At 62.4% G+C, this 27,838-nt stretch overlaps 1 protein-coding gene across 1 annotated transcript; it reads right to left on the bottom strand.

Moving 5' to 3' along the window:
• Window positions 1–272: 272 nt before the first annotated feature.
• On the bottom strand, window positions 273–27,838 carry LOC125917788 (CSC1-like protein 1). The gene is made up of 23 exons (XM_049623889.1): window positions 27,751–27,838; window positions 23,323–23,522; window positions 20,724–20,803; window positions 18,986–19,052; window positions 18,100–18,137; window positions 15,482–15,624; window positions 14,209–14,260; window positions 13,929–14,037; window positions 12,955–13,025; window positions 11,512–11,592; window positions 10,933–11,056; window positions 10,713–10,846; window positions 9,589–9,726; window positions 8,299–8,452; window positions 6,097–6,203; window positions 5,916–6,002; window positions 5,436–5,498; window positions 4,005–4,167; window positions 3,563–3,668; window positions 2,042–2,209; window positions 1,270–1,385; window positions 970–1,032; window positions 273–475 (listed from the first exon to the last, which is right to left on the bottom strand). The coding sequence occupies exons 1-23, from the start codon at window positions 27,836–27,838 to the stop codon at window positions 302–304; spliced, it is 2,526 nt and encodes an 841-aa protein (XP_049479846.1). The 3' UTR covers window positions 273–301.

Genomic DNA, 27,838 nt, shown 5'->3' with positions numbered 1-27,838 from the left:
GATGTGTCCCAGCTACAGAGCTGGGACATTTATGCAGAAGGGGGACCCGGAGACGCAGAGAGTCCCCCGCACGCACCGGCCCCCCTCCCCGCTGCTGTGACCAGAAAGGCCGCCGTTCCCTGCGTGGCGGCCCCGCCCTGTCTTCCTCGGCCAAGGGCCCGGGGAACCTTTCTGGGTCTGTCTTTCCAGAGCAGGTGTGCTTCACACAGGTCAGAATAGTCCTGGGCCTGGTTGGGGCCCGAGTCAAGCCGCTTTTCCACCTGGGTCTCCTCTCCGTCCTCGGAGCCTGGCCCGGCCGCCCTCAGGCCTCCTGGTAGGCAGCCGGCCTGCTGTCGCTGTCCCCAGGGCCCTGGGCGGGACACTGCCCCAGGACGGTCCCACTGATGTCACAGACGGCTCCATAAGTCTGCTGATGCTGTGGGGACAGGGCCGTTCTCTCCGAGGACAAGCCGCTCAGAATCCGGGGCACGTAGGGCTGCCAACATACGGGGGCATGAGCACCTGGGGCGGGGGCTGGGCACGAGATTCCTCCCCACTCCCCCCGCCGGCCCCTCCCCCAGAGCCTGGCTAAGAAAGGCATTTCCGCCACCCGCCTGCCCGTCTCCTCGTCCGCGGAGGCAGGTGCACCCCTGGGTAGTGAATCTGAGAACCATCTCCCTGGGGCTGGTCCAAGGACTGACACCCATCAGAGTGCCTGAAGCGGCTGGAGAGAAGGCTGCTGCTGACAGGGTCTCTGTCGCAGCCCTGGCTCTTGTCAGGGACCCGGAGCAGGACGCCGGGGGCTTCACGCAGCAGGCCGCAGCGGGCATTAGCCACGCCGGGAAGGGAGGAGGGCGCCCGGTGAAACATCCAGCCCGCGGGACCGGGATGCCCTCTCCCGTGACCTCAACGTAGGAACGTGGGTGCCACGCGGTCGGGGCCCTCCTGTCTGGACAGGAGATGCTCGGCACGTTGCCCGGGGACACTCACCGTGAACGGCGGTGGCCTGTGGGCCTCGGCCTCGCTCCCTTTGTCGCTGGCCGATTCTCCCGTCTGCAGACACAGCAGAAACTCGCGATGAGAGACCAAAGGCCCTTCCCGGATGAACACCCTCCCGGCACACAGACCGGCACCGCTCGGGATAAGAGCACCAGCTGGTGCCAGGCTCCCGGCAGCAGGGGCCGGGGCGGGCGGCGCAGGGCAGGGCAAGGGGCGGGGAGCGCAGGGCGCACCCCAGCCCCAGGCCTGCCCACGGAGAATCTGCACGCGCTGGGACGAGGTGCCCCTTACCCTGTAGTTCAGAGGGCTGAGGTGCTTGAAGCATCCGAAGCAGGTATAGACCAGGCAGACCAGGATGGTGAGCAGGACGGCCAGGAAGGTGAACAGGGTGAGGGGGGCCTTCAGACCTGGGGACACAGGGATGCCAGCCTCAGTGGGGGGAGAGGGGCCACGTCTGGGGCAGGAGCCGTGCGTGACCTCTGCCTCGGGCAGAAAGGGAAGAAAAGAGCGTCCGCCCCCCGCCCTCCAGCAGCTGGGGTGGTATCTTCATCGCTGGGACAGACAGAGGGACCCACTGGCCTCGCCCCCGGTTGGATTGCAGGAACTGGGACACCAAGTCGATGGCCTGTGCCAACGGTCAGCCCCCTCCAGGCTCCAGCGTCCTGGGCCAGGCGGGACGGAAGCTCCCCCACCTGGCTGGGGCACGGTCACGTCCCGTCTGCCTTTTTCTTTTCCCCGAGAGTGTCTGTTTTCCCTTCTCCACCCCCGCCCCCCAAAGAGCAATCCGGCCTGCTTGCCCGTCCCCTCTGGTTCAGCCCCTGTGGAGCTCACAGAGGGACTGCCTTCTAAGGCTTCTCGAGCGACGCGGCCTCCTCCAGGGTTCCCCGGGCTCAGGCCAGCTCGGGAACCGGGGCGTCGGCGCTGTCCCCAGCCAGCCCTCAGCCCGGGTACCGCGTTCCGACTGGACACCGGGTTGGATGCTGTCGGGCTGGCGTGGATGCGGAAAGAGGAGGCCGAGGGCCGCCACCCGCCCCCACCCCGCCCTGGTCAGAGGGCCCCTCACCCAGGCGCAGGAAGGAGAAGAAATAGAGCCAGAAGAGGCACAAGATGGGGGCGGCCAAGGCCTGGTTGACGGCCGCTAAGTGGATCCTTTTCTCCAGCTTGGCCGGGAGGTAGGCAAAGTACAGGTTGTGACGGTCCACCAGGTGCTTGAGCAGGATGTAGGTGAGGCCTGCGGACACGGGGCCGTGAGCAGCAAGCCTGGTGGGGCCCCAGGGGCCCCCGTGCCCCCTCCCTCCCGGGGCATCGATCTGTCCACGGGGCCGGGCTGGTCTGCCATCTGACTACACGAAGGCAAAGTGGGGCTCAAAGCAGATCCCGGCAGCTCGGGAGCGCTCTCGCGCTCGCTCGCTCTCTCCCCCGCCCTCTCCCAGTTTCCCCCTGACCCCAAGGAGTAAAAGGCAGCTGTCATTCTGTCCCTAGGGAAGACAGAAATTCTAGGATCATTTTGCAGAAAGAAGTTACTTTGTACCGAATGCCTGGCCCGACCTCTGCCCGGGCCCTCCCCCGCGAGCCCCCCACCGTCCTTCCGGGCTCCCTCTCTCTGTCCCTTCCCGGCTCCAGCTGACCCTCCGCACTCATCAGGCGGCAGGTGCCGGAGGGTCCTGCCCCAGGGGCGGCACACAGGGTGGATGTGCTTCTGTTATGTCAGGATCTTTAAAATTTTGTTTTTTTATTTTTTTTTTTAAAGGTTTTATTGTTAAGTAATCGCTACACCCAACACGGGGCTTGAACTCACAACCTGAGATCCAAGAGTCACACATTCCACCGACAGAGCCAGCCGGGTGTCCCTGTTTTGTTTTCAAAGAGTAATACTTTTGGGGCACCTGGGGGTTCAGTCAGTTGAGCGTCCGACTTCAGCTCAGGTCATGATCTCACGGTACATGAGTTCGAGCCCTGCGTCGGGCTCTGTGCTGACAGCTCGGAGCCTGGAGCTGCTTCAGATTCTGTGTCTCCCTCTCTCTCTCCCCACTCCCCCACCTGCGCTCTGTCTCTCTAAAAAACAGACACTAAAAAAAAAAAAAGTAAACCTGTTGATTTTTTAAATAGTTCAAGAGTAAACGGAAAACTAAAACCTCCTCCCGCCCCTAAACCTCAGCTGCAGTGCCAGCAGTGTGCTGGGTGTTCTACTTCCTTCTAGAATCTTCCACCCGTCTGCCGTTCCTCACGTTTATTTTAGCTGCAAGACCTGGGTCTTTAAAGTCAAACAGTCCTCAGCTCAGATCCCGGATCTACTCCTCACTCGTGTCACACTGAGTGTGAAAGGGGCCACAAACGAGATGCGTCGAGCGGTACGAGTGACAACCCACGGAGCGCACACATTCGGAGCGCGTCTGCCGCGCGGCGCGGTCACCCGCGAGCCAGGCGGTAGCCGCCGGACGCTGGGATCGGGGCGCCGCCAGGGATGGCCAGCAGGACCAGGGATGTCCCCGTGGCTCCCGGGCGCTGCAGAAGTCCTCAGTGTGCGGGGGGCACCCCCAGGGTGCCCCGAGGGGTCAGCCACCGCCCCCGGGGCCACACTCACCGAAGGGCGCGATGATGGGGCAGGTGATGCTGTAGGCCATGATGACGGTGAAGACGCACAGCATCCACGCGTACATGGCTCCGAACTCGTACTGGAAGGCCTGGTTCTGTGCCGAGAGGGCACGCCACCCGCCCACGCCACGGGGGCCGTGAGGGGAGGACTTTGGAGACGGGAGGCTCACGGCTGCCCCCTGCCCCACGGACCTCTCCGGCCCGCCCCGGGTGCCGTCTGCACGGACCTCTCCGGCCCTGCTCACTTCACACCCAGGCCGCCGGGGGGAAAGGAGTCCCGTTCTCTCAGTGTTTCCCTTGCTCCAATCGGGTCTACGCAGCAGGCCCGAGAGTCCCGGGTCTACGCAGAGGACAGGTGCAGAGTGCGTCCCCCCCCCCCAGGACGCGCCTCCCGGGTGATCACCGGCCCCGTGGAGGGGGGCGGGGTGTACCTGCTTGATGTTCCTGCGGTCGGCGGCCGTCTTGGCCACGACCATGCGGCAGGTGTAGAGGACCAGGCCCGGCAGCCGCAGCAGCTCCATGCCATTGCCAATGAAGGCTGAGGCGATGACGTAGTTCACGAAGAAGGCGCCCTGGTCGGGCAGGAAGACGCACCTGGGGGGCGGCCGGGCTGTGAGCCTCTTTCCCGCCCCGGGAGGGGCGCTCGGCGGGGCGGGAGCGGAGCCCCTGCATTTGGTGCGGATGCTCGCTCCGGACCAGGTGCGGCGGGGGAGGGCACGGAGGGGACAGGCGCCCCAGAGCCCCTCGGCTGGGGCAGCCAGACACTCGTGGGCAGCCCTGGGCGCAGGGCCACGGGTGCACGGGGCCCGCAGGCTCCAACTCGGGAGCACGGGGGCACGAAGGCTGGGGTCCAGCTGAGGTCACTGAGAGCAGGGCCACTGGCGTCGGGGAGACGCAGGAGAACCCGCGAGGGGGAGAGAACCGGGACAGGGCCATCCTGGAGCCTTCGCGGACGAAGGCGTGACGATGTGTCAGACGCGGCTGATGGTTCATGAAGGTGAGGGCCCAGCCCCGAGCGCCGGATCTGGCCATCTGGAAGCCACAGTCCACCCAGACGGGAGCTGGCCGGGTGTGTGGGTGCCCGCCTGTGGCCGCCAGCCCCCGAGCCCTCAGCCTGACCAGCAAGAACCCACGTGGAATAATTCGGTCTAATCATCCCAGGAAACGCGGCCAGCCTTCCTACCAACCCTGGGTTGGATGAGTCAATGCCAAGGCTGGGGGCCGGTATTAGGGCCCAAAGGGTAGGGCAGTCGGGGCTCAGGCCGAGTTAACGGGCTGGGTAGCCCAGGGCAAGCTATTCCAACATCTCTGAGCCTCAGTCTCCCCATCCATAAAATGGAGAAACAATGGCGCCTACCCCCACAGCTTGTCGTAAAGGTTCAACGAGAAAAAGAATAAAGCATTTAGCCCGCAACGCCCTGTCAGGGGGACACACCCCAGAAATAGGTTTAATTCTGTTCTCTGGGGGTAAACGGGGCCCGGGCCCAACCGCACAGCCGCGTGGCCGTCCCCACCCCGGCCTCCCCGGCACCACTGGGACCCACGGGTTCCTTCTCCCCGAGCGGCTCCGTTCTCAGTAAGTAAGTGAGTTTCCAAGAATGAACAAGACTGCCCCTGATGGAGTTTCAGCCTAAAAGATTAACCACACTTCTGCACACGTGGCACAAAGTGGGTCAGCTCCCATAGGGCGGCCTCAGCCCTGCCAGGGGCCGTGGGCTTCCCCGGCCCCGATGGCCTCAGGAGGAGACGTCTGTGCCGGACACAGGCCGCCGCGCCCCCAGCCCCAGCGCAGCCACAGCCGAGCCCCCGTGGGACCTCTCCCCGGGACCGTGGCTCCAAAACGCAACGTGGCCGATACTTACTCCAACCTGATAGAGGCTTCGGAGGAAGTTTTGTCAAAGAGCCACCGAAAGAAAAAATCCAGACTGGAAGAAAAATGAATCCCGTAAGAATTTATGTCCAGCCCTCCAGGTGATCGCGACCCGTTTTCATTCTTCCCTGCTCTCACCAGCAGGCGGGACATCGGGACCCCCATCTGTCGTCTAAGGTGCCCCCACTCCAGAGCAGCCTATGAGGGGCTGCTCCAACGGCGGCCCCCTCCCTTAAAATCAACACAGCCGTGACTCGACCCTCCCCCTGGGCGGAAATGTTGTCTTCAAGCTTCTTTTTAAGGGAGAGAGACCGGGTCTCCGGAACAATCCGTGAGCCTGCCGCCCAACGGCACCCCAAGTGGGAGGGACCAGCTTAAGTGTCGTCAGGGATCTGCATCCTCTAAAACCACTTGGGGACGGAGCCGTCCAGACCCTGACTGTGAACTCAGGGCAGGAGGTGACGACGCGCACCTGGTGAGGCCAAGGGACGGCAGGATCAGCACCATGAAGATCAAGAATATATAGACCTTGGACATCATAATCTCGTTTTCTCCTGACCTGCAGGAAGTCAGAGGTGAGCCCTGCCCGGTGCCCCCCCCCAAGACCCCTGCTGGGCGCCCACGGACGCCGTCGGGCGAGCGTCCTCACTCACTTGGTCCAGTGAGACTCCAGCAGCGTGGAGTAGTAGACGATGGTGGGGAGCAGGGCCGAGAAGGACCACAGGAGGAGGGTGGGGAAAAACTGACTGATGACCGGGTCCTGCAAAACACGGCCCACAGAAGACACAGGTGGAGGGGCTGTGGCCACGGGGGCTTGGAGGCCACGACCTGCTGTCACGGCGACTCCAGGAACTCCCGGTCGCCCTTGCCTTGCCCCCCAGGCCCGACGCTGTGCCCCATACAGAGCAGGTGTCCCGTGCCGTTGGCCGAACAGACCAGAACGGCGCTTGGTGTTAGTAGGGCTGGATGAGCAGAGAAAGTAACTTCACATACAACCGATCTCCACCTGTCTGACTGCCCAGAGCGACTGCGCCCCACCCCCACCCCCACCGCCGGCTCCCCTCTGCACAACCAAGGTCAAGTGGGAACACGGAAGCCAGGGCCTCCCCAGGAGGCCTGCCCGCTCAGCTCCCTCCCGCCCAGCAGTGACCTAACTCCGCCTGTGCCTGATATGCTCACTATTGCAATCACACGAGCTGCCTACTTTCCCTGATAAAACAGGCATTTTTAAAAAGCTGCGTACTGGGGCGCCTGGGTGGCTCAAGTCGGTTGGGCGTCCGACTTCGGCTCAGGTCATGATCCCAGGGCCGTGGGATCGAGCCCCACGTCAGGCTCTGCACTAAGCCTGGAGTCTCGAGATTCTCTCTCTCTCTCTCTCTCTCTCTCTCTCTCTCTCTCTCTCGCCCTCTGCCCCTCCCCCACCCGTGCACACTCTCAAACAAAAAATTTAAAAAATGCTATTGAGGGGCGCCTGGGTTGTTCAGTTGGTTAAACATCCGACTTTGTCACGATCTTGCGGTTTGTGGGTTTGAAACCCGCGTCGGGCTCTGTGCGGACAGCTCAGGGCCTGGAGCCTGCTTCGGACTCTGTGTCTCCCTCTCTCTCTGCCCCTCCCCTGCTCGCACTCTGTCTCTCTCTCTCTCTCAAAAATAAAATAAATATAAAAAAAATTTTTTTTTAATGCTATTGAATGAGACAAGAGTAAATGAACTGTAGAAAACGGACAGAATGAGAGCCAGGAGGGTCCTGTTCTTAGAACAGTGTTGCAAATATCTGTAGATTCTTGCTTTACCATAAGAAACCGAAACTGGTTTAGGGAGAATCGACAAAGAGGGTTCCACTCGGCCGATTCCACCCTCAAAAGAACAGACTTGGCCATACATCCAAAGATGCTCAAAGGCGTGAACACTGACACGCTTCTAAAGATAAACAAAATTCTTAATGTGAGCAAGGGGTTATTATTGTTATACACCGAGTCGGGTAAGAAGGCCTGGGCCACACAGCAGCTTATGTGGTCACCATCACCAGAACGCCGCAAGGATCATCCGGCAGGTGCCTTCGCCCCAGCTTTGGGATGAAAACCCAGCGTTCGGAATTCGTCAGCTGGGGGACAGCACAGCGAGGCCCTCACGCCTTCTAGCCCCGCGTGCTTGCCCTGAGCGTGACTGACTGAATGCCAAGTGGAACTGGAGGGAAAAAAAAAAAAGATTTAGGGGGATATTTCAACAGAGCCAATTATGGGAAATCAGTATCTTTTTAATTTTTTTACGTTTATTTATTTATTTTGAAAGAGCGAGCAGGGGAGGGAACAGAGAGAGAGCAGGAGAGAGAGAATCCCAAGAAGGCTGCACGCTATCAGCTCAGAGCCCGACACAGGGGCTCGATCTCACGAACTGTGAGATCACGACCTGAGCCAAAACCAAGAGGTGGACGCCTGAGCCCCCAGGTGCCCTGGGGAAACCAATATTGTTTTCAAGCAGAGGCCACTTCAGGAAGCGTTTCGTTGTCTCGATTCGTCTAAGATTTTAAATAATCATTTGTTGCCTGTCTAGAATCAACGAGTCGACGATTATGTAACAGATACTTAACTTTCCATCAGTATGTGCCCTTCAGCTCACACGACCCTACCGTTGAACGTTCAGATTGATTTCGAAAACACGCACGGGCGCGCGCGTGTCGTAAACCAGTGTTGTAAATGTGGCCACACCTGCTCAAGGCCTAAAGGCACGGACGTGAGCTGAGAGGCACGGCTCCTGGTTCAGCCCCCATGTCCCTGGGCTCCAGCCACCACCCCCCCCCCCCCACGCCTTCTCGTCCCCAGCCCTGCAGGACGGGCTTGTAGCATGGTCACTCACGTTGAGCTCACGGATGGGTTTGGTGACATTGAACTTGTCTATGGTGGACAGGATGATGGCGGGGGTGGTCAGGAAGAAGAGCCCCACGAACAGAGTGAAGTTGATGCCCAGCCACTGGAGCCACCAGCGGAAACCCTGGACGGAGAGGTTCTTCCTGCAGGAGGGGACACAGGCTTGGAGGCTGAGACCCCCCCAGGCCGGGCTGCCGACCACGCCCCCGGTGCCCCCAGGTGGGTCAGCGGGTCACATCGAGGCCCGGCGAGAGACCAGACTGAGGCACTTGGACCCCAGGAGTACAGGTGAGCCCTCTGTACCGACCTTCAGCTCCAGCAAGGTCAAATGCGGGGTCCCCTTGAGTTCAGAGGGAAAACAGGTTATCCACCGCTCACACGGCTCCCCGGCCATAGCCCGGGGGCCAGAACCCACCAAAGGGACTCCACGGTCACCCAGACAGACAGAACGAGGCTACGACACGGCCACGTCCGCAAGGCCTGGTGACCAGCGACACGGGCCCCGGGGGCTGGGTACACGCAGAGGGAGGGAGGGAGGGGACAGCAGTGCCCAGGCCCCACGGCGACCATGCTGGCCTCTCACCCCACCAAGAACACAGCAGCACGCTGCCCCCACGTTTGGGAAGCCCTGTGAACCATCAGAGGCCAGCTCGGAGCCCCGGAGACGCTCCCAAAGCTCGCTCTGGGCAGGGAGCTGAGGCCAGCCACGCTGGGGGCTCTGCTGGGGCTGCCCTCACCCCCGGCACTGTGCTCAAGGCTCACCAACGGCCCCCGTGGACGCGGCCGAGCTCAGCAGCGTGTCCCCAGGCTAGACCTAACGCCACACGATACAGCAGCCAGGGGCTACCGAGCCCTGAACCGGGGCTGGTCCGACTCAAGAGAACATACACGCCGGATTTCAAAGCTACTAAGTATGAAAAAGAGACGCATCTCCACCAGAGGGTAACTGATCACATTAGAGCGATAATGTTTTGGATATATAAGGAGAGAGAGATTATGAAATTAAGTTGAACAGTTTCCTTCCACTTTTTCAACGCGGCCGAAAGGAAACTGGAAATTATAGACGTGGCTCCCGGACACCCCAGATGCCGGGGGGCATCACTGGAGCGCAGTGCCGGGTGTGGATGCCCCCCCCGCCACCTGACGCATCCCCCCACGCCCGCCCCAGGCCCAGAGCGGAGCCAGGAGCTATGGTGGGGGGGCCCTGAAGGCCAGCTCGCACCTGTGATGCCCGGCCTGGGGCCCCTCCCCCCTCCCCGGTCCAGAGCCGGGGCCTCACCAGCAGATGTCCTCGGGGTACGTGGCAAAGGAGACCGTCCACTTGGAGATACGGAGCTCCGCGCTGCAGGAGGACGGCTGGGGCTCGCCTTTGCACCGGAGGCTCTGACACTTGCAGGCGTTGAAGTCTTTGAGGATGCTGCCAGGAAGGAAGAGCAGACGTGGCGGTGGCCCAGACACCCAGGGCACCGTGCACACACGCAGAGTGAGGGCAGACGCCGCGGGGCCCCGGGGCCGTTGCTCTATCAGCGGGTTGCTAGGTTAGCCGTTACTACAGCTCACGGGGAAGACTTGGCCTCATCCTCAGGACCACGCGGCGAGCCGGGGGTCACTCCTGCCTCCGCGTCAGGATCCCGAGGCTCTCCGGCTCAGGTGCGCACCCCGTCTGGCCGCTGCACCCCTGGACCACGGCCGCTTCCTGCGCCATCATCACCCCCGGCTGCCCAGGAAGCCGGGGCCGCGGACGCACCGTGCGGCCAGGCCAGGGCCTCGCTGTCCTCACTTCTTCCCACCCTGACGCCCAGGGCCCCCCCGGACTGCCACCTGGAGCCCCGCCGTCTCCACGCCCCTCACTCCTGCCTCAGCACGCCCCCCTTTCCACGAGCCCCTCCTGGCTCTGGGCTGGCTGCAGGGGACTTTTCCCGGGTGTGCGGAGCCCGCAGAGAGGGCAGGGAAGGGGCACTTGTGTGGCCGCCTGCGTCCCCCACCCCAGGCGTGACGCCACTCCAGGAGCCAGAGCCCCGTGCTGGGGCCCACATGTGCTCCGCAGCCTGGCCCCGGGGCCCCCAGCTCTGCAGCAGGGAGACCCCCAGTGCCTGGGGTCTGTGCATCTGTGCGATGGAAAACCCAGCACAGAAGATCATCTGCGGTCCAGAGTGGACATCTGAAGGGGGGCGGCAGAATGCTGGACGCCTTCCCTGGCACAGCTGGTGGGAGCTCGGCCCGGGAGTGAGGCCACGTCAACCCACGAGGGACTCACCTCGCGCAAGGATCACCCTGCGCGTGTCACACGCACCTGGGCTGGGATGATGGGGGGAGTGTGGCCTGCCCCAGCCCCAGCCCGTCCCAGGGGCGGGTCGTAAGTCACCTGGAGGAGACAAAGGGCCCCGGACGTGCCCCACTCACTAGGTGGCCATGGACTTCTCCTGGAAGGTGACGAAGGCCATGCCCAGGGGCTGCTCCTGCACCCGGCGCTCCTCGTCCGCGATCCTCTCCAGCAGCCTGTCCCTCATGCGTGCGTAGTAGGAGACGGCATCCTCCTGAGGACACGCACCCCCTCGTGACCACGGGCCCTGCGCGGGCAGCGGGGACCCCGTGGCACTCCCGCGGGGGGCCGGGCCCTCACCCACTCGCACCCCGGCACTTTGCAACAGCAGAACTGGCCGCAGGGCCTGGGGTTGATGAGGGTCCACTGGCCTGTCTTCGCCCGAAGGTTCATGTAATAGGTCAGGCTCTTTTCTGTCTTCTTCCTGCAGGGGTGGGGGTAGGGGGGCACACGTCAGAGTCACCATAATCCTGCGGCACAGACCCCACGCCCACTGTCCAACCGCCAGGCCCAGGAGCTCAGCTTTCTTTTTCAAAGTTTATTTTGAGAGAGAGAGAGAGAGAGAGAGAGCGAGCGCAAGCCGGGGAGGGGCGGAGAGCAGGGGAGAGAGAATCCCAAGCAGGATCCGCACTGCCCAAGCGGAGCCCGACGCGGGTCTCGAACTCACGAACCGATCCGAGACCAAGGGTCGGAGGCTTAACCGACTGAGCCCCCCTGGCACCCCAGGGGGTCAGCTTTCCAAACAAGAAAGGGGCAGAGCTCCCCCTCCTGCCTTCCCCCCTGGGGGCTCCGCCCAGGCCCCCCACCAGCAGCGAGGCGGCAGGGTGGGCGGCCCAGGAGGGAGGGACAGGCTTCCGGCCACCGACCAGCCCCGCTCACCTCTCCCTGCACAGGTGAATCAGCCTGGCCACGTCGTAGCACAACTGTACGTCCACCACTTCGCACGTGGGATATGCGTCCCTGTGCGCAAGGCAGGCCGCCGGAAAAGAACCCCCCCCCCCCCGGCAGGAGAGATCCCCCCCAAGTCCCCGAGGGTACTCGGGGTACCACAGAAACCTCTTTCCTTTCGTCTTTTTACAAAGGGTGAAATTTTGAAATTCAACACAAAGAGGCCTTTTTTTTTTTTTAACAGCACGAAAGCAATCGCCTGAAACTGAAAGGCTCGTGCCCGCTCGGCTGTACGTCAGCGGGCGCGTGTGGGGCCAGATGAATCCGGTTCGTGACCTCCTTCACCCACCCGGAGGAAGAGCACTATCGTCTGCTCTGGCTCACGCCTACCTTGGACCGTGCGGAAATCCTACCCAGCGTGTGGCCCCTTTTTGAAGATCACAGACCTTTCAGGTTCAATGAACGCAGGGGGCTCGCAGCCCAGCAAACGTCTACACCCGTGTTAACAACCGTAGTACGACCCTCACAAGTGTGCTGTGTGTGGACTCACACCGGCCGGGTGCTCCCACGGTATTCACTATGCCGTCCTCACCATAGCCTGGGAGGTTCTGTCCCCATTTTACAGATGAGGAAAATAAGGGCCGGAGAAGTTAAGCGACTTGTGCCCAAGGTCACACCGCGAGTGGCTGTCGGAGCCCAGATGTGAATCCAGGCAGCCGGGCACCAGTGGCCGCTAAACGATGCTCCCTGCCCACCAGACACGCAAAATCAGGCTCTCGCTCTCTGTTTCTACGAATCGCCGTCGTCCGCAAATAGTGCTGAGTTACACCGTGGTCACCCCGAGTCCCCGCGGCAAGTTAGTGGCTGCGGGACTGGGAGGGGCACGTTCGGACTGAAGCCTCAGCTCGCCGCCCGGGGCAAGCCCTCCAGCCGGGGTCCCGGGGCCTCTGCACCTGCCCTCCCCTCTCCTGCTCCACACCCCCCTCCCCTACATCCCTGGTACCACACACACACACACACACACACACACACAGCCTCCCCCAGAGGAGCCCTGCCTCTGCCTCCACCTCAGGACTCCTTGGTGCAGATGCTCCCTCCAGAGACACCCGTGGGCGGACGCCTGTGCCAGCGCAGGCCCCCCCACCCCCCGGAGACCTGCTCGTGCCCTCGAGCTGTTTCTCTGCACCTACAGCCTGGCCTGTGCTCCAGCTGCTGTGGTCCCCCAGGGCGGCCTGCAGCGGACAGGCCTTCTAGACCCCAGCCTTCTAGACCCCAGCCTTCTAGAAGCCTTCCACAGCAGGCTGGCACACGGCGGCCATGGGATGCTCGCATGGCAGGGCCGGGCCCTTCATCAAGTCTCTGGGCGCCCAAAGAGAAGACAGAGCGCCCGCCTGAGGCACCTGCCCCGCCTGGAGGGGCCACAGCCCTGCTCACCGGAAGTGGGTCTCCACCGTCTCCTTCTTGCTGTCTCGGGGGAGTCCCGTGATGAACAAGGTCCGCCTCACCTGCCAGAGACACACATGGGGGCGGGGGACGTCACCCCAGGGCACGCCAGTCCCCAGGTGGGCCCAGGGTTTCCGCCCTGTTCAAGCCCGCCCAGCCCCGCCCCTCCCCACGGAACAGAGTGAGAGCTCGGAGGGGCCGGTGCTCCCCTGGCAGAGCCCGGAGGGGGTCCTTCACATGCTTTACTGACTGACCGCCCCCCCCCCAGATGCCCCTAATCAGAAAAATTTTAGAAGCTAACATCAGGCACCTGGGTGGCTCAGTCAGTTAAGCGTCCGACCACTGATTTCGGCTCAGGTCACGATCTCCCGGTTCGTGGGATCGAACCCCGTATCGGGCTCTGTGCTGACAGGGCAAGGCCTGCTTGGGGTCCTCTCTCCCTCTCTCTTTGCTCCTCCCCTGCTCGTGCTATCTCTCGTTCTCTCTCTCTGCTCCTCCCCTGCTCGTGCTATCTCTCCTTCTCTCTCTCTCAAAAAATAAACACATAAAAACCTTAAAAATAACAAGTGAATTGGGGCGCCTGGGTGGCTCAGCCGGTTGAGCGTCCGACTTCAGCTCGGGTCACAATCTCACCGTTCGTGGGTTCGAGCCCCACGTCGGGCTCTGTGCCAACGGCTTGGAGCCTGGAGCCTGCCTCGGATTCTGTGCCTCCCCCTCTCTCTGCCCCTAACCCACTCGCATTCTGTCTCTCTCTCAAAAACAAACATGAAACAAAAAGAAATGTATGAAATAAAAAAAAAATTAACAAACGAACGAACGAAAAGCTGAAGTCAACCGTGAGCACAAACATGCCAGCCAGGTCCCACAGAGGCCTCTTTAAGCGCACGGCTCCCGTGTCCTGGCAACAGGCCCGCGGGTCAAGGCTCCGCTCTGGCCCCACCCGTGACCCTCCCCGCCTCGCTCACCGAGTTCTCCTCCTGGTACTGGATGGACCGGGTGTGGTGTCTCATGAAGCCCACGGTGAGGAGGAGATAGATGACGGCAAAGACAGTGTGCAGCCAAAGGAGGTCATCGCTGAGCGGGGACACCTGCCATCAGGGCCCGGCTCCCACACAGGGTGGGGTTTGGGGGGGGGGGGGGGCCCCCCCCGCCCCCCAACCCCCCCCCCCCCCCCCCCCCCCCAGCACCCCCCCCCGGGGGGGGCAGCCCCCGAGGCCCCGGCCCCCCCCCCCCCCCCGTACTCACTCCGTCTGCAGGTTTGCGATGGTCGTCCTCCCAAAGCTGTAAGGGTCTTTGTCTGCAGACAAGCAAGACACTTAGTCCTAGGGTCACACTAGGGAAGGGGGACGGGGGCGGCCCGCCTCGGTCCGTGGGTCTCTGAGGAAGCACGAGACGGCCAGGCCAGTCAGAGGACAGGGACCGGCCGTCCGGTCTTTTCAGAGCTGCACCAACCCAAGGCCCCGCTTTACCCCACAACCTCTTCCCGACCCGCCGCGTGGGTAAGTCACAATCGGAATTTCTCTTGCTTTGAGATTCTTGTGACATTCCTTGAGAATCTGAAACCCTCCTGAACGGGTCCCAAAACCGAGCTGGGAATCCCTGGGCATGAGAAGTGGATTCGTGGGGCCCCTGGCTGGCTCAGTCAGCAGAGTGTGTGACTCTGGATCTCGGGGTCGTGAGCTCCAGCCCCGTGTTGGGTGGAGAGAAAGAGAGAAAGGAGAAAGAGAGGGGAAGGAAGGAAGGAAGGAAGGAAGGAAGGAAGGAAGGAAGGAAGGAAAGAAGGAAGGAGGAAGGGAGGGGAGGGAGGGAGGGAGGGAGGAGGGAGGAAAAAAGGGAGGAGAGGGAGGAAGAGAAGGGAGGGAGGAAGGAAGAGAGAAGAGGGAGGAAGAGAAGGGAGGGAGGAAGGTGGGGAGGGAGGGAGAAGGGAAGGGAGGAGGGAGAGAAGAAGGAAGGGAGGGAGGGAGGAGGGAGGAAAGAAGGGAGGAGAGGGAGGAAGAGAAGGGAGGGAGGGAGGAGGAAGAGAAGGAAGGGAGGGAGGGAGGAAGGCGGAGAGGGAGGGAGGAGGGAAGGGAGGAGGGAGAGAAGAAGGAAGGGAGGGAGGGAGGAGGAAGCGGATTCTTTGGCATTTTGGAAGCCAGCCTCCCGCACTGGCAGGACACATGGTTCCAGGCTGTGACTTTGAGCGTCACGAACATCTCCCACACCCACTCACCGTGGCCTCCCGATTGTGATCACGTGGGGGCAGGAAAGTATGAAACGCTCTCCGAAGGCCCCCGATCCTACGAGTCTTGGGGTTTTATTCCCCTTACTTAGAACCGAAGCTCACACCGGGGGCCAAGCTCCTGGCCCAGGCTCAGGTCCGGGGGTGGGGGGTGCCTCTTGAGAGGCACGGCCAGGCAGAGGGGAACGTTCCGGAGTCACCCCGAGGCCTCCTGACACCTGGGCCCGCCCCAGCCCCACGAGCCCCCCCCCCAACCCCACCCCGGGCCGTGAGTCACACAAGACGAGGGGACATTACCCAGCAAATCACCCGAGAGGTTGACGGGCAGAATGACGCACAGGGACAAGCAGCTGACGACCACCAGCAGGAAGATGACATGTCTCTGGAAGGACAGGTAGTGGATGGCGTCCTCCCCACACCGCTCCAGAATCTGGTCATCGCTGCCCAAGACACGCACAGGGGACCCGGGTGAGCGGCAGGGCCGGGCCGGGCCGTCCCGTCTCCTCACATCCCAGGACACCGAGCTTTCAGTCTTCCCAGCGCCCTGCACCACACCCCCCACTCCACACCCCCAGGCACCTGCTGCCCGCATCCCTGCAGACACGTGTGCAGGGGGAGGTCCCGCAGCCCCTCCTGCTTCTGTCAACATGTCAATCGTTCCGGGATCCCCACCCTGCCGTCCGGCCCCCTCCCTGTGTCCTGCTGGCCTCATGGGGGCTCCGCCCTTTCCTCCTTGCCCTATTTGGACGCTCCGGCCCCCTTGGGGACCTGGAAAATTCCAGGCGCTGACAGCCAGAATGCCACAGAGGGAAAAGGGGGGGTCTCCCTGAGGGTCCGGCTTCCAGAAAAGCAGGAAAATCCTGCGCGGGCAGTGGTAAGAGAAGCGGGTGTCACGGCACCAAAGCAGATCCGAGAGGTGGGAGACCGGCGGGAGCCACGGGCCACACGGGAGGCGGTGAGGTGGGCACGCCAGGCCGGCCGGGCACCGGGCGGATGCTCAGAAGCCAGCCTGGGGACGGACGCTACCCTGCGTGCTGTTTACCTGGAGGACAGAGCTTTGCACCTGACCACACCGGCTGCACTTCCCAATCACCTGCCAGAAAGTACCTGCCCTGCCCCCAACCGTGCACACTAAACAAACAGGATGGGGGCCCAAACCTAACCCGGCGGCGACTTCCGACTTTCTTTCCTCGACAGGTTTTCTGGAGACACACCTCTGACCGACTCCCTATCTTGCCAGGAAGGCAAAGCCAAGGAAACTGAGGGGATGCTTTGAATGTCACCTGCGACACTGGCCGCGAGCAGCTGTTAGAATGCAACTGTGGCCTTAAAACAGTCAAAGTATCCTTTCTGCAACAGGAAGGAGTGGACGCCGAAAACATATCTAATACAGTGTTACAGGGACACAGGGAGTCCCAGTGTCTGATACAGTGTTACAGGGACAAAGCCGGGGGACACGCGGAGTCCCAGTGTCTGACACAGTGTTACAGGGACAGAGTGGGGACACTCAGAGTACCAGTGACAGCCCCCCTCCAGAGAAATGCCTGTGCCAGCAGAGGGAACTGGGGGGGGTGGGGCACGGAACAGGGTGGGGTATGGAGGGGAGAAGGGGGGTATGGGGAGAAGGGGGGGTATGGGGAAGGGAAGGGGGGTATGGGGAGGGGAAGGGGGGTATGAGGGAAGAGAGGGGGTATGGGGGAGGAGAGGGGGGTATGGGGAGGGGAAGGGGGGCATGGGGGGGAGAAGGGGGTTGGGGGGAGGGAGGGGGTATGGGGGGAGAAGGGGTGTATGGGGAGAGGGAGGGGGTATGGGGGAGAAGGGGGGTATGGGGAGAGGGAGGGGGTATGGGGGAGAAGGGGGGTATGGGGAAAGGGAAGGGGTACGGGGGAGAAGGGGGGGTTGGGAGGAGGGGAAGGGGGTATGGGGAGGGGAGGGGTGTATGGGGAGGGGAAGGGGGGTATGGGAGGAGAAGGGGGGTTGGGGGAGGGGAAGAGGGGTATGGGGAGGAGGGTCTATGGGGAGGAGGGGGGTGTGGGGAGGAGCAGGTGTGGGTGGAGGAGGGGGTATGGGGAGGAGGGGTGGAGGGAGGAGGGGTACAGAGCAGATCTGCCAACAGCCTTTGCGGGTTACCATGAAATGACGACGCAGCGTGTCTCACGCCGCCCCACCCAACCCAGGCTGAGTGGGGTCCCCACCGCCGGGACAGGGGAGCGGCCTGAGCCCCACCCAGCAGTGGCCACAGGCCACAGCGCCCCAAGGGGCACCCGCCGTGGGCACGTGTCAGGGGAGGGTCTAGGACACCTAAAATCCTCTCTGTGTGCGACGGACCCGCGCTCGGAGTGACCTGCCGCGTCAGGAGGAAACGCGTCCCAGTGACGTGATTTCGCGGTGGTGGGCAGGCAGGGGCCGGCCGACCCACCTCTCCCCCTGTGCCGCCTGGGCCCCTCTTACAGTCATGGAAACTGAGGCCCAAGGAGAGGGACGTACCCGACCTCCCGCAACCACCGCATTTCATCAATTCTAAGAGGCCCTCCTCTTTCACCACCTCCGAAACCGCGCCTCCTCCGCTCCCAGCCGCTCCCAGCTTCACAGGATTTCTCCCCACGGGCCCCAAACGTTAGAAACAAGGAAACTTGGAAGCGGAGGAGTTGAAGGTGCAAAGCGTTCCTGCCCAAAGCGAGGGGGAAAGTGGCTTGTGCGGGCCGTGTGGGCCACCTGCGTGCCCGGCCCCCACACGAGGCTCCGCCTCGAACCCAGAAGCATCTAGGGACCCATCTCGGCGTCAGGCATCCCGGCTCCTTTCCTCCTCGCCGGCCAAGCGCAGAGGCAAAGCCACCCGAGGAAAGACAGGCAGACACGCGCGCCCGCCCGCTAACACACCCACCCACACTCACGCACACACCCGCTGTACTCACTGCAGGCGGAAGATGGCAGTCAGCCAGGGACAGCATCCCTGGGAACGGAGAGATCAGGGATTAGCTTTGAGCATCTCTGTCCCCGGGAGGCGGATGGAATCACCGCCTCTGACGGTCACTAACCATCTAACCCCCCGTTATATAGAAGCAGCGCTTCTGTCCCAAATCCAGCAAATGCCACGGCTTGTCCCCAAGGCGACAGAGTCCACCGGCCCCCAGTCCTCTGGGACACGCACCCTGTGCCTGGAATTCTCGTAAAAACCCCTCAAGTATTGACAGTTTGCTCCAGGGCCGAGGCCTGAACTTGAACCGAGAGCCGGTGAGAGCTCAGAGCGGTTCTGGAACTGTTCTGCTGGATGGCCCGCAGGGCTGACCGAGACGCAGGACGGACACAAGGAAACAAGCCTCACGGATGGGACAGGCCCCCCCCCCCCCCAGGTGGGACTCTGGAGGGAAGAGGGTCCGTCGGCTGACTGTCCATCGCGTCTCTTGATCGTAACCCCTCCGCCCCCAAAGCTGGGCTGGACCCCGGCCCGCTGGGCACCTCCTCAGGGTCAGGTGCCGGGGAACCCGGCTGGGCCGCCCACCTCTGACTCGCCGCCAGCAGGCACGTCAGCAATGAACCGTCACACAGATCCCTGCGTGTGATCAGAGCCGAGCGCTGGGACCACAGGGGACTCGGGAGCCCCTGCCTCAGAGTTAACCCCGTGTCACCCCCTGGGCCTCCCCGCTGCACCCTCCCCGCGGTCCGTCCCAAGTCCAGGGGGCTCACCACCAGCACCTGCCACTCAGGACGCGGGGGGCCAAGTCGGCCCCGAACCGGTACCCGGCTGCCCTGCCCCGCCCCCACCACGGCCACAGCCACGCCTGTCCCGTCGATACCAACCAGCTCGCTTTCAAAATCTTGTTGCCCAAAAGAGGACGACGATGACAGTCTCTGGAACCTGGAGTCGCTGGGAACACAAAAGGGAAAAAATGCCAGGAAATCCTTTTTCGAAGTCTGAAAACCTCCGTCCGGTATTCCGCCATCCCTTAGAGCCCTGGACCAAAGCTGTGGCCTTCCTCCAAGTCTGGGACAAGATCTAACTCAGCCCGTGAAACACACCCACCAGGGCGGCGACCGCACCTGGGCGTGCAAGACGCGAAACCCCCGCGTTACGTGGGCCGGGTGACAAGGGGTCAGGGCACTGGCAGGCCGTCCCCGCGCCCCGCACCCTGGGGCCTCGGCTCCGGGCCCACCCAAGGGGACTTCAGACTGTTGACGTTTGCGATACGTCTCCCGGCACGTCAGATTAACCTCGTTTTATCAACTCGACACCACCACTGGCTGCAAGGGACATAATAATCTTATGAACCGATGAGAAAGACTGAAGTGTGACCGCCATTGATGACAAGCGGCACCCCACTTTCAGGGACAAGAAAATGGGAGCGTGGGCGTCTGGATGCTGGGGGGGGCTCCCCTCCCCTGCCCTGTGTGTGGGGGGTTGGTTGAGGTGTGTGAATTATGTTCATTATCACTTCCAGTTTTCTAGAACCGATTCCAAAACCTCACTCGCAGGGGCAGAAGACAGGAAGAACCTTGACTTTCAAAGCCTTCACAGGCAGCTCTCTCATTTGACCTTCTGGGTGCCCTGCGGGGGACAGGGGACAGGAGGAGAGAAACCCCAGAAGATGGGGACTTGACCACGGCCTTGCAGCCAAGGAGGAAGCAGGGCCTCCTGGGGTTCACAGGCTCAGTACCTTTCCAGTGCACGGCCCCTCCTGGGACTCGGGGTGCCACAAACACATCACGTCCCCAGAGTCCCCCCAAAACTGTCTAAGGCTCCCAAGAAGCCCTCGGGGCAAGGTGAACACCCTCGGGCTTTCGCAAATGCCAGGACCCAGGAGGCAGGAGGCGGCAGGGAGCTTTCGCAGCGACGCGGCCCGTGCCTCGCACAGAGACCACAGTCCAACGCCTGTGCAGCAAGGGTGGAGGTCGGCCTGGGGAAGCCGAGCGGCCCGGTGGGGGGAGCCTGGCCACAGGGGTGTCTCCCCCCACTGCTTCCTGTCCTGCATCTGACACCAGGTCCCAGGCCGTGTGACAGCCAGCCGGGGCTGGAGACGCCAGGGTGCGGACCTAGAGGACGGTCCCCCCTTGAGGAGTCGTGAGCAGCCAGCAGAGCCCAGGTGACGTCCAGCCAAGGGGGTCCCTGCTGCACCAGACTCACCCGACGCTGGCTGAGTGAGGGCCACCGGCCCACGCTGACCCTGAGCGGGGACAGGAGCAGCTCCCCGGGGGCTCGCCTCGCCCCCAGCCCCCAGCTAACTCATGTCAGAGAAGGGACACTCTTTCAACATTCAGGGTGAGGAAGAAGAGTGGCATCCATCTCAGCTGATAACGAAAGCCCCGAGTGTGTAAAGGAACTAGACTTCCTCCAACAAGGTTCACGGCCAGGCCACGGCCGTGGGAGAGGCACCTGTGGTGAGGAGAGACGGCTTCTGACCCAGGCCTGGCGGACGGATGTGCTCAGTGAACACAACGTAGTGTCAGCAACACGCGTGGGCCCCCAGCCCCGTCCTAGTGACACACACACACACACACACACACACACACTCACGCTCTCGAGGTGACATGTCCTGCTTACCTGTCCGCTTCTGACACCAGGGCGATACGGCCATAATCCCAGAATCTCCTTCTTATGATGGAAAACACCAAGATCAAACACTGACAGGAGAGAAGAAACCAAATAAAGTGACTTCTCATTAGAGACACCTGCCTTAGGGGCAAAGCCCACCAGCCTGAACCCAGCGGGGCTACAAGGGCCCAGAGAGGGCACCGAGCCGCCCGAGGCCACACAGCTCAACCATCCGACGCTTTGCCCACCGTCTTCACGAGAGCCTGTCGCCGATGCCAGGGCACAGAGGCCACGAGCCCGTCCCTGAGCTGGCCCCGGCGCCCTCCTCACCATGAGCATCGGCCCCGCTCTTTGCTCTCAGGGCAGCAACAGCCAGGACCCCCACCCCACCGACCCTGCGCTGATCAGCCCTCAGTGCTCCTGAGCAGGAAGGCGAGACCAGGCCTCACAGCCGCCCAGGAACCCGCTTCCTTCCTCTTACACAGAACTGCACTTAATTACAGAGCGAGGAAGCAGAACTCCCCCAGGCTGAGCCGGGTGCTCCCCCAGGCAAGCCCCCGAGGACGCCAGCATGGGGCCTGGAGGGGGGACAGTGCCCACCGAGGAGCCTGGGCTCTGGCAGCTCGGTCTCCACAGCCTGGGGCCCTCAGCCGCTCGCTCTAAACCCCGTCCAGCCGTAAAATCCGTAAGCTCCACACCACCTCCTCCGCGTTCACCTTGGCCGTCCTCAGACCCGGTCTTGCCTGGACAGACCGCCGCCCTTCAAAGTTCAGGGAGGGTGACACAGAGCCGTCTTCAATTCGCCTACCCCTGCCGGCCTCGGTCACAAACCAGGCTTTCATTTCATTTTCTTTTCATTTCATTTTCTTTTCATTTCATTTTCTTTTCATTTCATTTATTTCATTTCATTTCATTTCATTCTATTTCATTTCATTTCATTCTATTTTATTTCATTTTATTTTTTATTTTCATTTTATTTTCATTTTCATTTTATTTTATTTACTTATTTTTTTTTAGGAACTAAGCTTTTTTTTTTTTAAGGTTTATTTATTTATTTTGAGAGAGAGACAGAGAGAGCAACCGGGGGAAGGGCAGAGAGAGAGAGAGAGAGAGAGAGAGAGAGAGAGAATCCCAAACAGGCTCCCCAATGTGGGGCCCAAACCCACGAACTCGGAGATCATGACCTGAGCCGAAATCAGGAGTCAGATGCTTAACCGACTGGGCCACTCAGGCGCCCAGAACTGACCTTTTAAATGTGGGTTTGTCTCCCTAAAGGGAATCCAGAGGCCAGAACCCCATAGGGGCCGCGTCCCTTTCGGGACCATCTCCAGGTGGGTGGGGAAGCTGGTGACTATTCCCGGAGGCAGGTGAGTCATGTCTCAGGACAAAGCTGAAGGCCGTCCGGCAAGTGCCCTCCACAACCCCGCCGCCCCCTCTGCTGCCTTCTTGGGGTGTGTGTCTCATGCGCCCATGTTCTCCCAGCCGCTCTGGCTCACGTGTGCACCCATCACGTCCCCTGATAAACACCCAGCTCCCCTCGCCGGCACCCCTGCAGCCGTGTCCACCCTCGCTCTCCAGCGCCCCTTCTCGTTATTCCCACCAGCCCTCAGCGTCACCGGCGCACCCCCGGGACCCCCCACCCCTGTCACCCGAGGCTGGTGTTCTCAACCTACACGTGGACTCCAAGAAACAGGTTGTCTGGCACCTAAAAGCCCTTCTCATAAATGTTTTTAAAGTTTATTTATTTGAGAGAGAGAGAGAGAGAGAGAGAGAGAGAGAGCGCGCGCACGAGCCAGGGAGGAACAGAGAGAAAGGGAGACAGAATCCCAGGCAGGCTCCTCCCCATCGGCACAGAGCCCACTGTGGGGCTCGAACCCACGAACCGTGAGATCAGGACCTGAGCCGAGATCAGGCGTCGGACGGTTGACCTACTGAGCCCCCTGGGCGCCCCACAGAGCCCTTTCTCGTGAAAGCAACGTGAGTGGCAGGTGGGTTCCCATGCCAGCCTCTAAGGTGCCACTGTGAGGCAAATCCTGGGGCAACAGGGCGGATCTGAGTCCTGGGGACACCCCCTCCCCAGCACAAGCTACTCATTTATACCCTCAGCGGGAGGTATGGCCACCCCACAGGCAGGAACACAAGAAGGGGCCCCGTGGCCCCCGGGGAATCCCACCCAACCACCCGCGGGGGAGAAGAACAGCGTACTGCAAACCGGGGGACCCCCTGGGAACAGGCAGGTCTGGGCCACTGAAGGCCACGAAGGTAGGCCTTTCCCCAGCTGTGTCCTCTGCTCTGCGACTGATCCCCTAAAAGGCCCAGGACCCAGCGGGGGACAGGAGGTGACATTTCTAAGCTGGGAGGTGCGGCCACTCTATTCCAGCCCATGCCTCTGGTCCCTGTGGACTGACCCCTTCCATGGGCCTCACCACGCGACAGGCTGACTCTGTGACCAGAGGGACAGCTGCGTCACCCGCAGAGCGCGGCTCCCCGGGGTACAGCAGGTGAGGGGCAGAGGTGATGTGTGAACTCGGGCACGCCTGATCCCATACCTGAGTTTTCCAGAAGGCCCGGGAGGAGAGGGGGGGACACGATTCAGGAGGGGACTCACCAGGAAGCAACTGACGTCTATGAGCAGGACAGTGGGGACGCCCCCGAAGGTGACCCCCTGGAGCACGGTGCTGTTTTTGGCCGTGTTGTAGCAGTACGAGTCGTTGGGCTGGTCCCCGATGCCCAGCCGCTCACGCACGGACACCGCCTTGTACCGCCACAGCTCCAGGATCAGGGAGTTGTTCATCGTGCCCCTCCTCCCTGGAGAGCAAACCGGGCAGACGGTCAGGGCCAGGGGTCCCCGGAGGGTCCCCCACCCGCACTGGCAGGGCCCGAGGTGGGCACAGGGGCCGTTAGGCGCAGCCAGCAGCAAGCAATCAGGGAGAGGCGGGCACCGGGCCCCACGTGCCTGGCAGAGCCCAGGAGAATAGCCCCATTGTGGGAACAGTCCCAAGGGTCAGATGGCCCGGTGGACAGCTCATCAGGACACAGCAGGGAGGGAGGTGGGGGGACAGGGGCCTGCCTCCTAAGAGGTGCCTGAGCTCCTGCCAGGAAAGTCCTCCCCGGGGAGCCTCTGGGGGCTTGGGGGGACAGTCAGGGGACAGAAACGAAGGAGATAAAGATGGGAAAGACGAAAACACAGGAAGAAACAAATCAGGGACGTCCATCCAGGTACGCACACACATGTCAGCTCCAGGAAGGCCCTGAAGGGGCAGCCAGAAAGGGCAAGGGGGGTGGTGGAAGCAGGTGGGAAGGAGGGGCACACCCCTGCCCTCCCGGGGAACCCCCCCCCCCCAGCACCTCCCCAGTCTAACAGGAAGGCCCGGCCTTTTCAAAGCAAATACGACTCCAGGTTACTCCAGGCTGCTCGTAGACTTTTCCTTTCTGAGGCTTCTGGGAGCCCCGGGAAGCTAGGAAACCACCAGGGTTTGTCCCTGTCATCGAAAGCCCCCGAAGGCCCCCGAATTAGCACCCCCTCACACCGTCTGTGGCTGGAGAGCCGGGAGCGATAACTCAGCAACCCTTCCTCAAGCTCCGACTCATCTGTCAGGGGACTTCTGCGAGGTCTGCTATCTCTAACCTGCCACAGGGACAAAAATCTTGGGGACCAGAAGAAAAGGGACGGAGATATTTGGACTACCTGGCGATGCGGCTGGGGTGGTGACTGCCACTTCGACCCCCAGGACGGGCTGGCTGGGGACAATGTCTCTCTCTCTCTCTCCCACACACACACACACACACACACACACACACACACACACACAGGATGGACTGCAGGAAGCGGGTAGAGGCAGCTCCAAGGGCAAGGATGACCCAGGAGCCTGAGTCACTCTCTCACCCCTTATGAGAGGCTTGCCAATGGCCAGACAATGTGACACCAGAGCCACGGAGCTGGTGGCCCTCAACAGAGTCACAAAGACTACCTCTGGGAGGCAGATCTTGGTTTCCCTGCTTTAAGGGTCGCCCAGCAGCACCACCCCGGACAGAGCGCCCGGCCTGACGCTGTGAGGCCAGCGCCTGCCCCCCCGCAAAACCCCTGTCCTGCCTCACACATACCAGACGCCCAGGGAAGGAAGGACTGCGGGCGAGTCCCTGGGCGAGGTCCTCAGCCAGTGCCGGCAGAGACAGGAACAGTCCCGGCCGCCTCCCAAGCTGCCTCAGGCCTGCCACTCACTTCCTGCTGGGCTCTCCCGACCCCAGGACGGGGCCGCACGGCCTTTCCAGGCCTCCCTGAAGGAACGCAGAGTCACCAGGAGCTGCCTTTTCCGCTTTGGCTCACGCCTGCCCCAAGCCTCTGAACTCAGGGCCTCACATGCAGCCTTTGGTGTTTCCACCCTGCTTCCCCCGCCCAGCTCCCCCCCCCCCAATCCCCCACCACCACCCAAACTGGTTCTGGGCACTCCTCTGTGCTGCCTGCCCCTCTCCTCCTCCTCCAGCATCAGCAGCCTGACCTCTGGCTCGAGGCCTCGCTGGGCCCAGGGAGGGTCCACTCCACAGAAGCATGGGTGGCTGTGGGCCCCCGGTAAGGGCCTCCCCAAGGGCAGCTGCTACCCGAGGGCCAGAATCAGGAAAAGGGACACAGCAGAACAGGGAAGGCTTGAAAGGTAAAGTGGAAAGGAAAAATCACGCCCATAAAATGCTCACAGAGGGAGCACTGTCCCTGAGGAGTGGCTGCTGGGGGCGGGCGGCCCTGGCCGATGCTGCTTGAGGCTGAGCAGAGCAGAGGTCCCGTGGGAGGAAGCCCCCCGAGGCTCCTCGTCTTCCTTGTACCCCCTTCCACCCCGGGCACACCTCTGGGTCCCTTCCCTCCTGCCAAACTGGCTCCCTGGCTGGTTTTACACAGTCCGATAAGAACTGGCCAGGTCGGCCAGCAAGGACTGCCAGCCTGGTGGGGGGGGGGGGGCCCCCGGGCCCCCCCCAGCCACCCCCCTCCGGGGGGGGGCACCGCTTTGGGGGGGGGGTGGTCTCTCTCAGACCTTTCAGCTCGATCGTGGACTGTCCCTGCGCTGGACACACACATGGTGTCCAAACTCTGCTGAAAGGTCGCGCTCCCTCCAGGGCCAGCTCCCCTGCACTTTCCCCAACAGGACGCTGGGGACACAGCCAGCACAGGGCAGCCTCGCGGGCTGGGGAGGAGGCCCTCCTTCATGGATGTGCAGTCCTCCCTGTGTGCGTAGACAGACCTATGTGAGTGCCTAGCACGTATCTATGCCTTCCAGAGGGTTCTCCACTACCAACGTGAGGGCAGGAAAGCCACAGTCACCCTGGAGGCCCTGTAGCCCCTGGAGCAGCAGGTGACTCGGGTCCCCAGCTCGAAGTTCAGCCCAGGTGCACCCCAGAGCCTGGCCGTGGCCGTTGGGAGAGAGGGCTGGGTCCAGCAGCCGGTCTCCCACTTGCCACAGTGCTAACCCACAGCCCACGTGTGTCCAGCAAGGACCGGCCCACGCAGCACACCTGACCACCTCCCCCTTCCTTCCAGAAACGCCAGAACGTAGCACCAGGTGCGTGAGCATCATCAGTTCTTACAAAAAGGCCCCACACAAATTCAGGGTATTTTTATCATCGCAGATCTTCCGGTTTTGTTACAATAACAAGACCACAAGCAGCCCGGGTCCCTCCACCACGGGAGGAGCGGACTCGGAACTCCCAGACGCAGAAGAAGGTTGTGAAGGAAACACAACGGGGGCGGGGGGGGACCCAGGAACCTGGACAGCTGTCCACCTCCAGAGATGTCAGCCCTGGAGCGTCAAGAATACGGCCCAGCCTTTGGCTACAGTGGGAGGCAGCGCGCCCAGCAGATACCCGAGCAGCCCTGGAGTTTGGGCTCAGACAGCGGCTTACACGCTCAGTGCCTTGACTTCCTCCCCTGTGAAGCGGGCGGTGGTATTTCTCTCAACCCGGGCTGTTGGGAGGCACACGCCTGAGACCGTGTGCATGAAGCACTCAGCCCAGCGCCTGGTCCATGAGCACCCAAAAGCCTCCTGGCTTTTATTTTAAGTCACTTCTCCAGCCAATGGGAAACACAAGGTCAGCAGCCGGTCCAGGTTTTTCCCCTGTTAGAGCCCAGGGAACAGCCAGGGAGACCTTTGCCCCAACACTGAACAAAGAAGTGGTGTGAAGAGAGGTTTCTGCTTCTGCTCACGTCCACGTGGAGGCAGAAGCGACTCAGGGCTGTGACAGGTGTCCCGCCGGGAGGGGAGGAGGGAGGAAGACAGTGATGCGGGCCGGAGGGGAAAGGAGAAACAATACGGGTTGTTTCTCCGGTCAGGTTCGGGATGATCTGGAGTCTGTCCCCATCCCCCACGGCCTCAGCCCTGTCTGAGCAGGAGCCAGGGCCTCAGAAAGGCGGGTCTCCCTCCCCTGCCCCCTTGTGCCCGGGACTGCACTGGTGGGCACAGCCCCCTGGCTTAACCGCGAAGCCTGGACACTGCGGGGGTGGCGCGCAGGCACTCCTGGGCCTGGAAGGAAGCTCGAGGTCGTCTGGTCAATCACCCCGGGCAAGTCCTGCGCCAGCGGCCGCCCCACCCGGGGCTGGGACGTGCAGGCCGCCCCGGAGTCTCAGGTAGCCCGTCGTCTTATCAGGTCCCCGAACCCGACGGTTTGGGTTTCCAGGTGGAGATCTCCTCCTCCTCCCCTCCCTGCAAGGCCCCCTCCCCCCACACCCCGGCCTCCCTGGACTCCAGCAGGGCCGCGGGCAGGGGTCACCGAGGAAAGGGCCCAGTGGCTCCCACCTGCACCCCCCGGGGGGGGAGTCCGAGAAGGAAGAGCCCCCCCCCCCCCCCGCGGCCCCCCCCCCCCCCGCCGGGCGGGGCCGCCCCCCCGGAAAGGGGGGGGGGGGGGGGGGGGGGGCGGTCCAAGACGGCTGCGGGGAAGCTAGAGAAGCACGTCCCCGCCCTGCCCGGAGAAGGGGTCCGCGCGGGCCGGGACCCTGGACTCGGCCCCGGGAGGGCTGCGGGCGACCCCGACCCGGCGCCCCTGCCCACCGTACCTGCGGCGCCCGCGCGGCGGCTGCACCTGACCGGCGGGTCCCGCCCCCGAAAAGTTTCAAAGTGAAACTCCGGGCGCCTCCCGCACAT

The sequence above is a fragment of the Panthera uncia genome, unplaced genomic scaffold, assembly GCF_023721935.1.
Source record: "Panthera uncia isolate 11264 unplaced genomic scaffold, Puncia_PCG_1.0 HiC_scaffold_242, whole genome shotgun sequence".
In the NCBI taxonomy this organism is placed as follows: domain Eukaryota; kingdom Metazoa; phylum Chordata; class Mammalia; order Carnivora; family Felidae; genus Panthera; species Panthera uncia.
The sequence above is the reverse complement of the archived record's forward strand: the minus strand, read 5'-3'. Positions and strand labels throughout refer to the sequence as shown.

Coding starts and splice junctions, on each gene's coding strand:
- LOC125917788 (XM_049623889.1), bottom strand. CDS start 27,838: ATGTGCGGGAGGCGCCCGGAGTTTCACTTTGAAACTTTTCGGGGGCGG. Junction 19,053..20,723: donor CTGGTGTCAGAAGCGGACAG/GTAAGCAGGACA, acceptor TTGTGTTCCCAG/CGACTCCAGGTTCCAGAGAC. Junction 9,727..10,712: donor GAGAAGTCCATGGCCACCTA/GTGAGTGGGGCA, acceptor CCTTCCTGGCAG/CATCCTCAAAGACTTCAACG.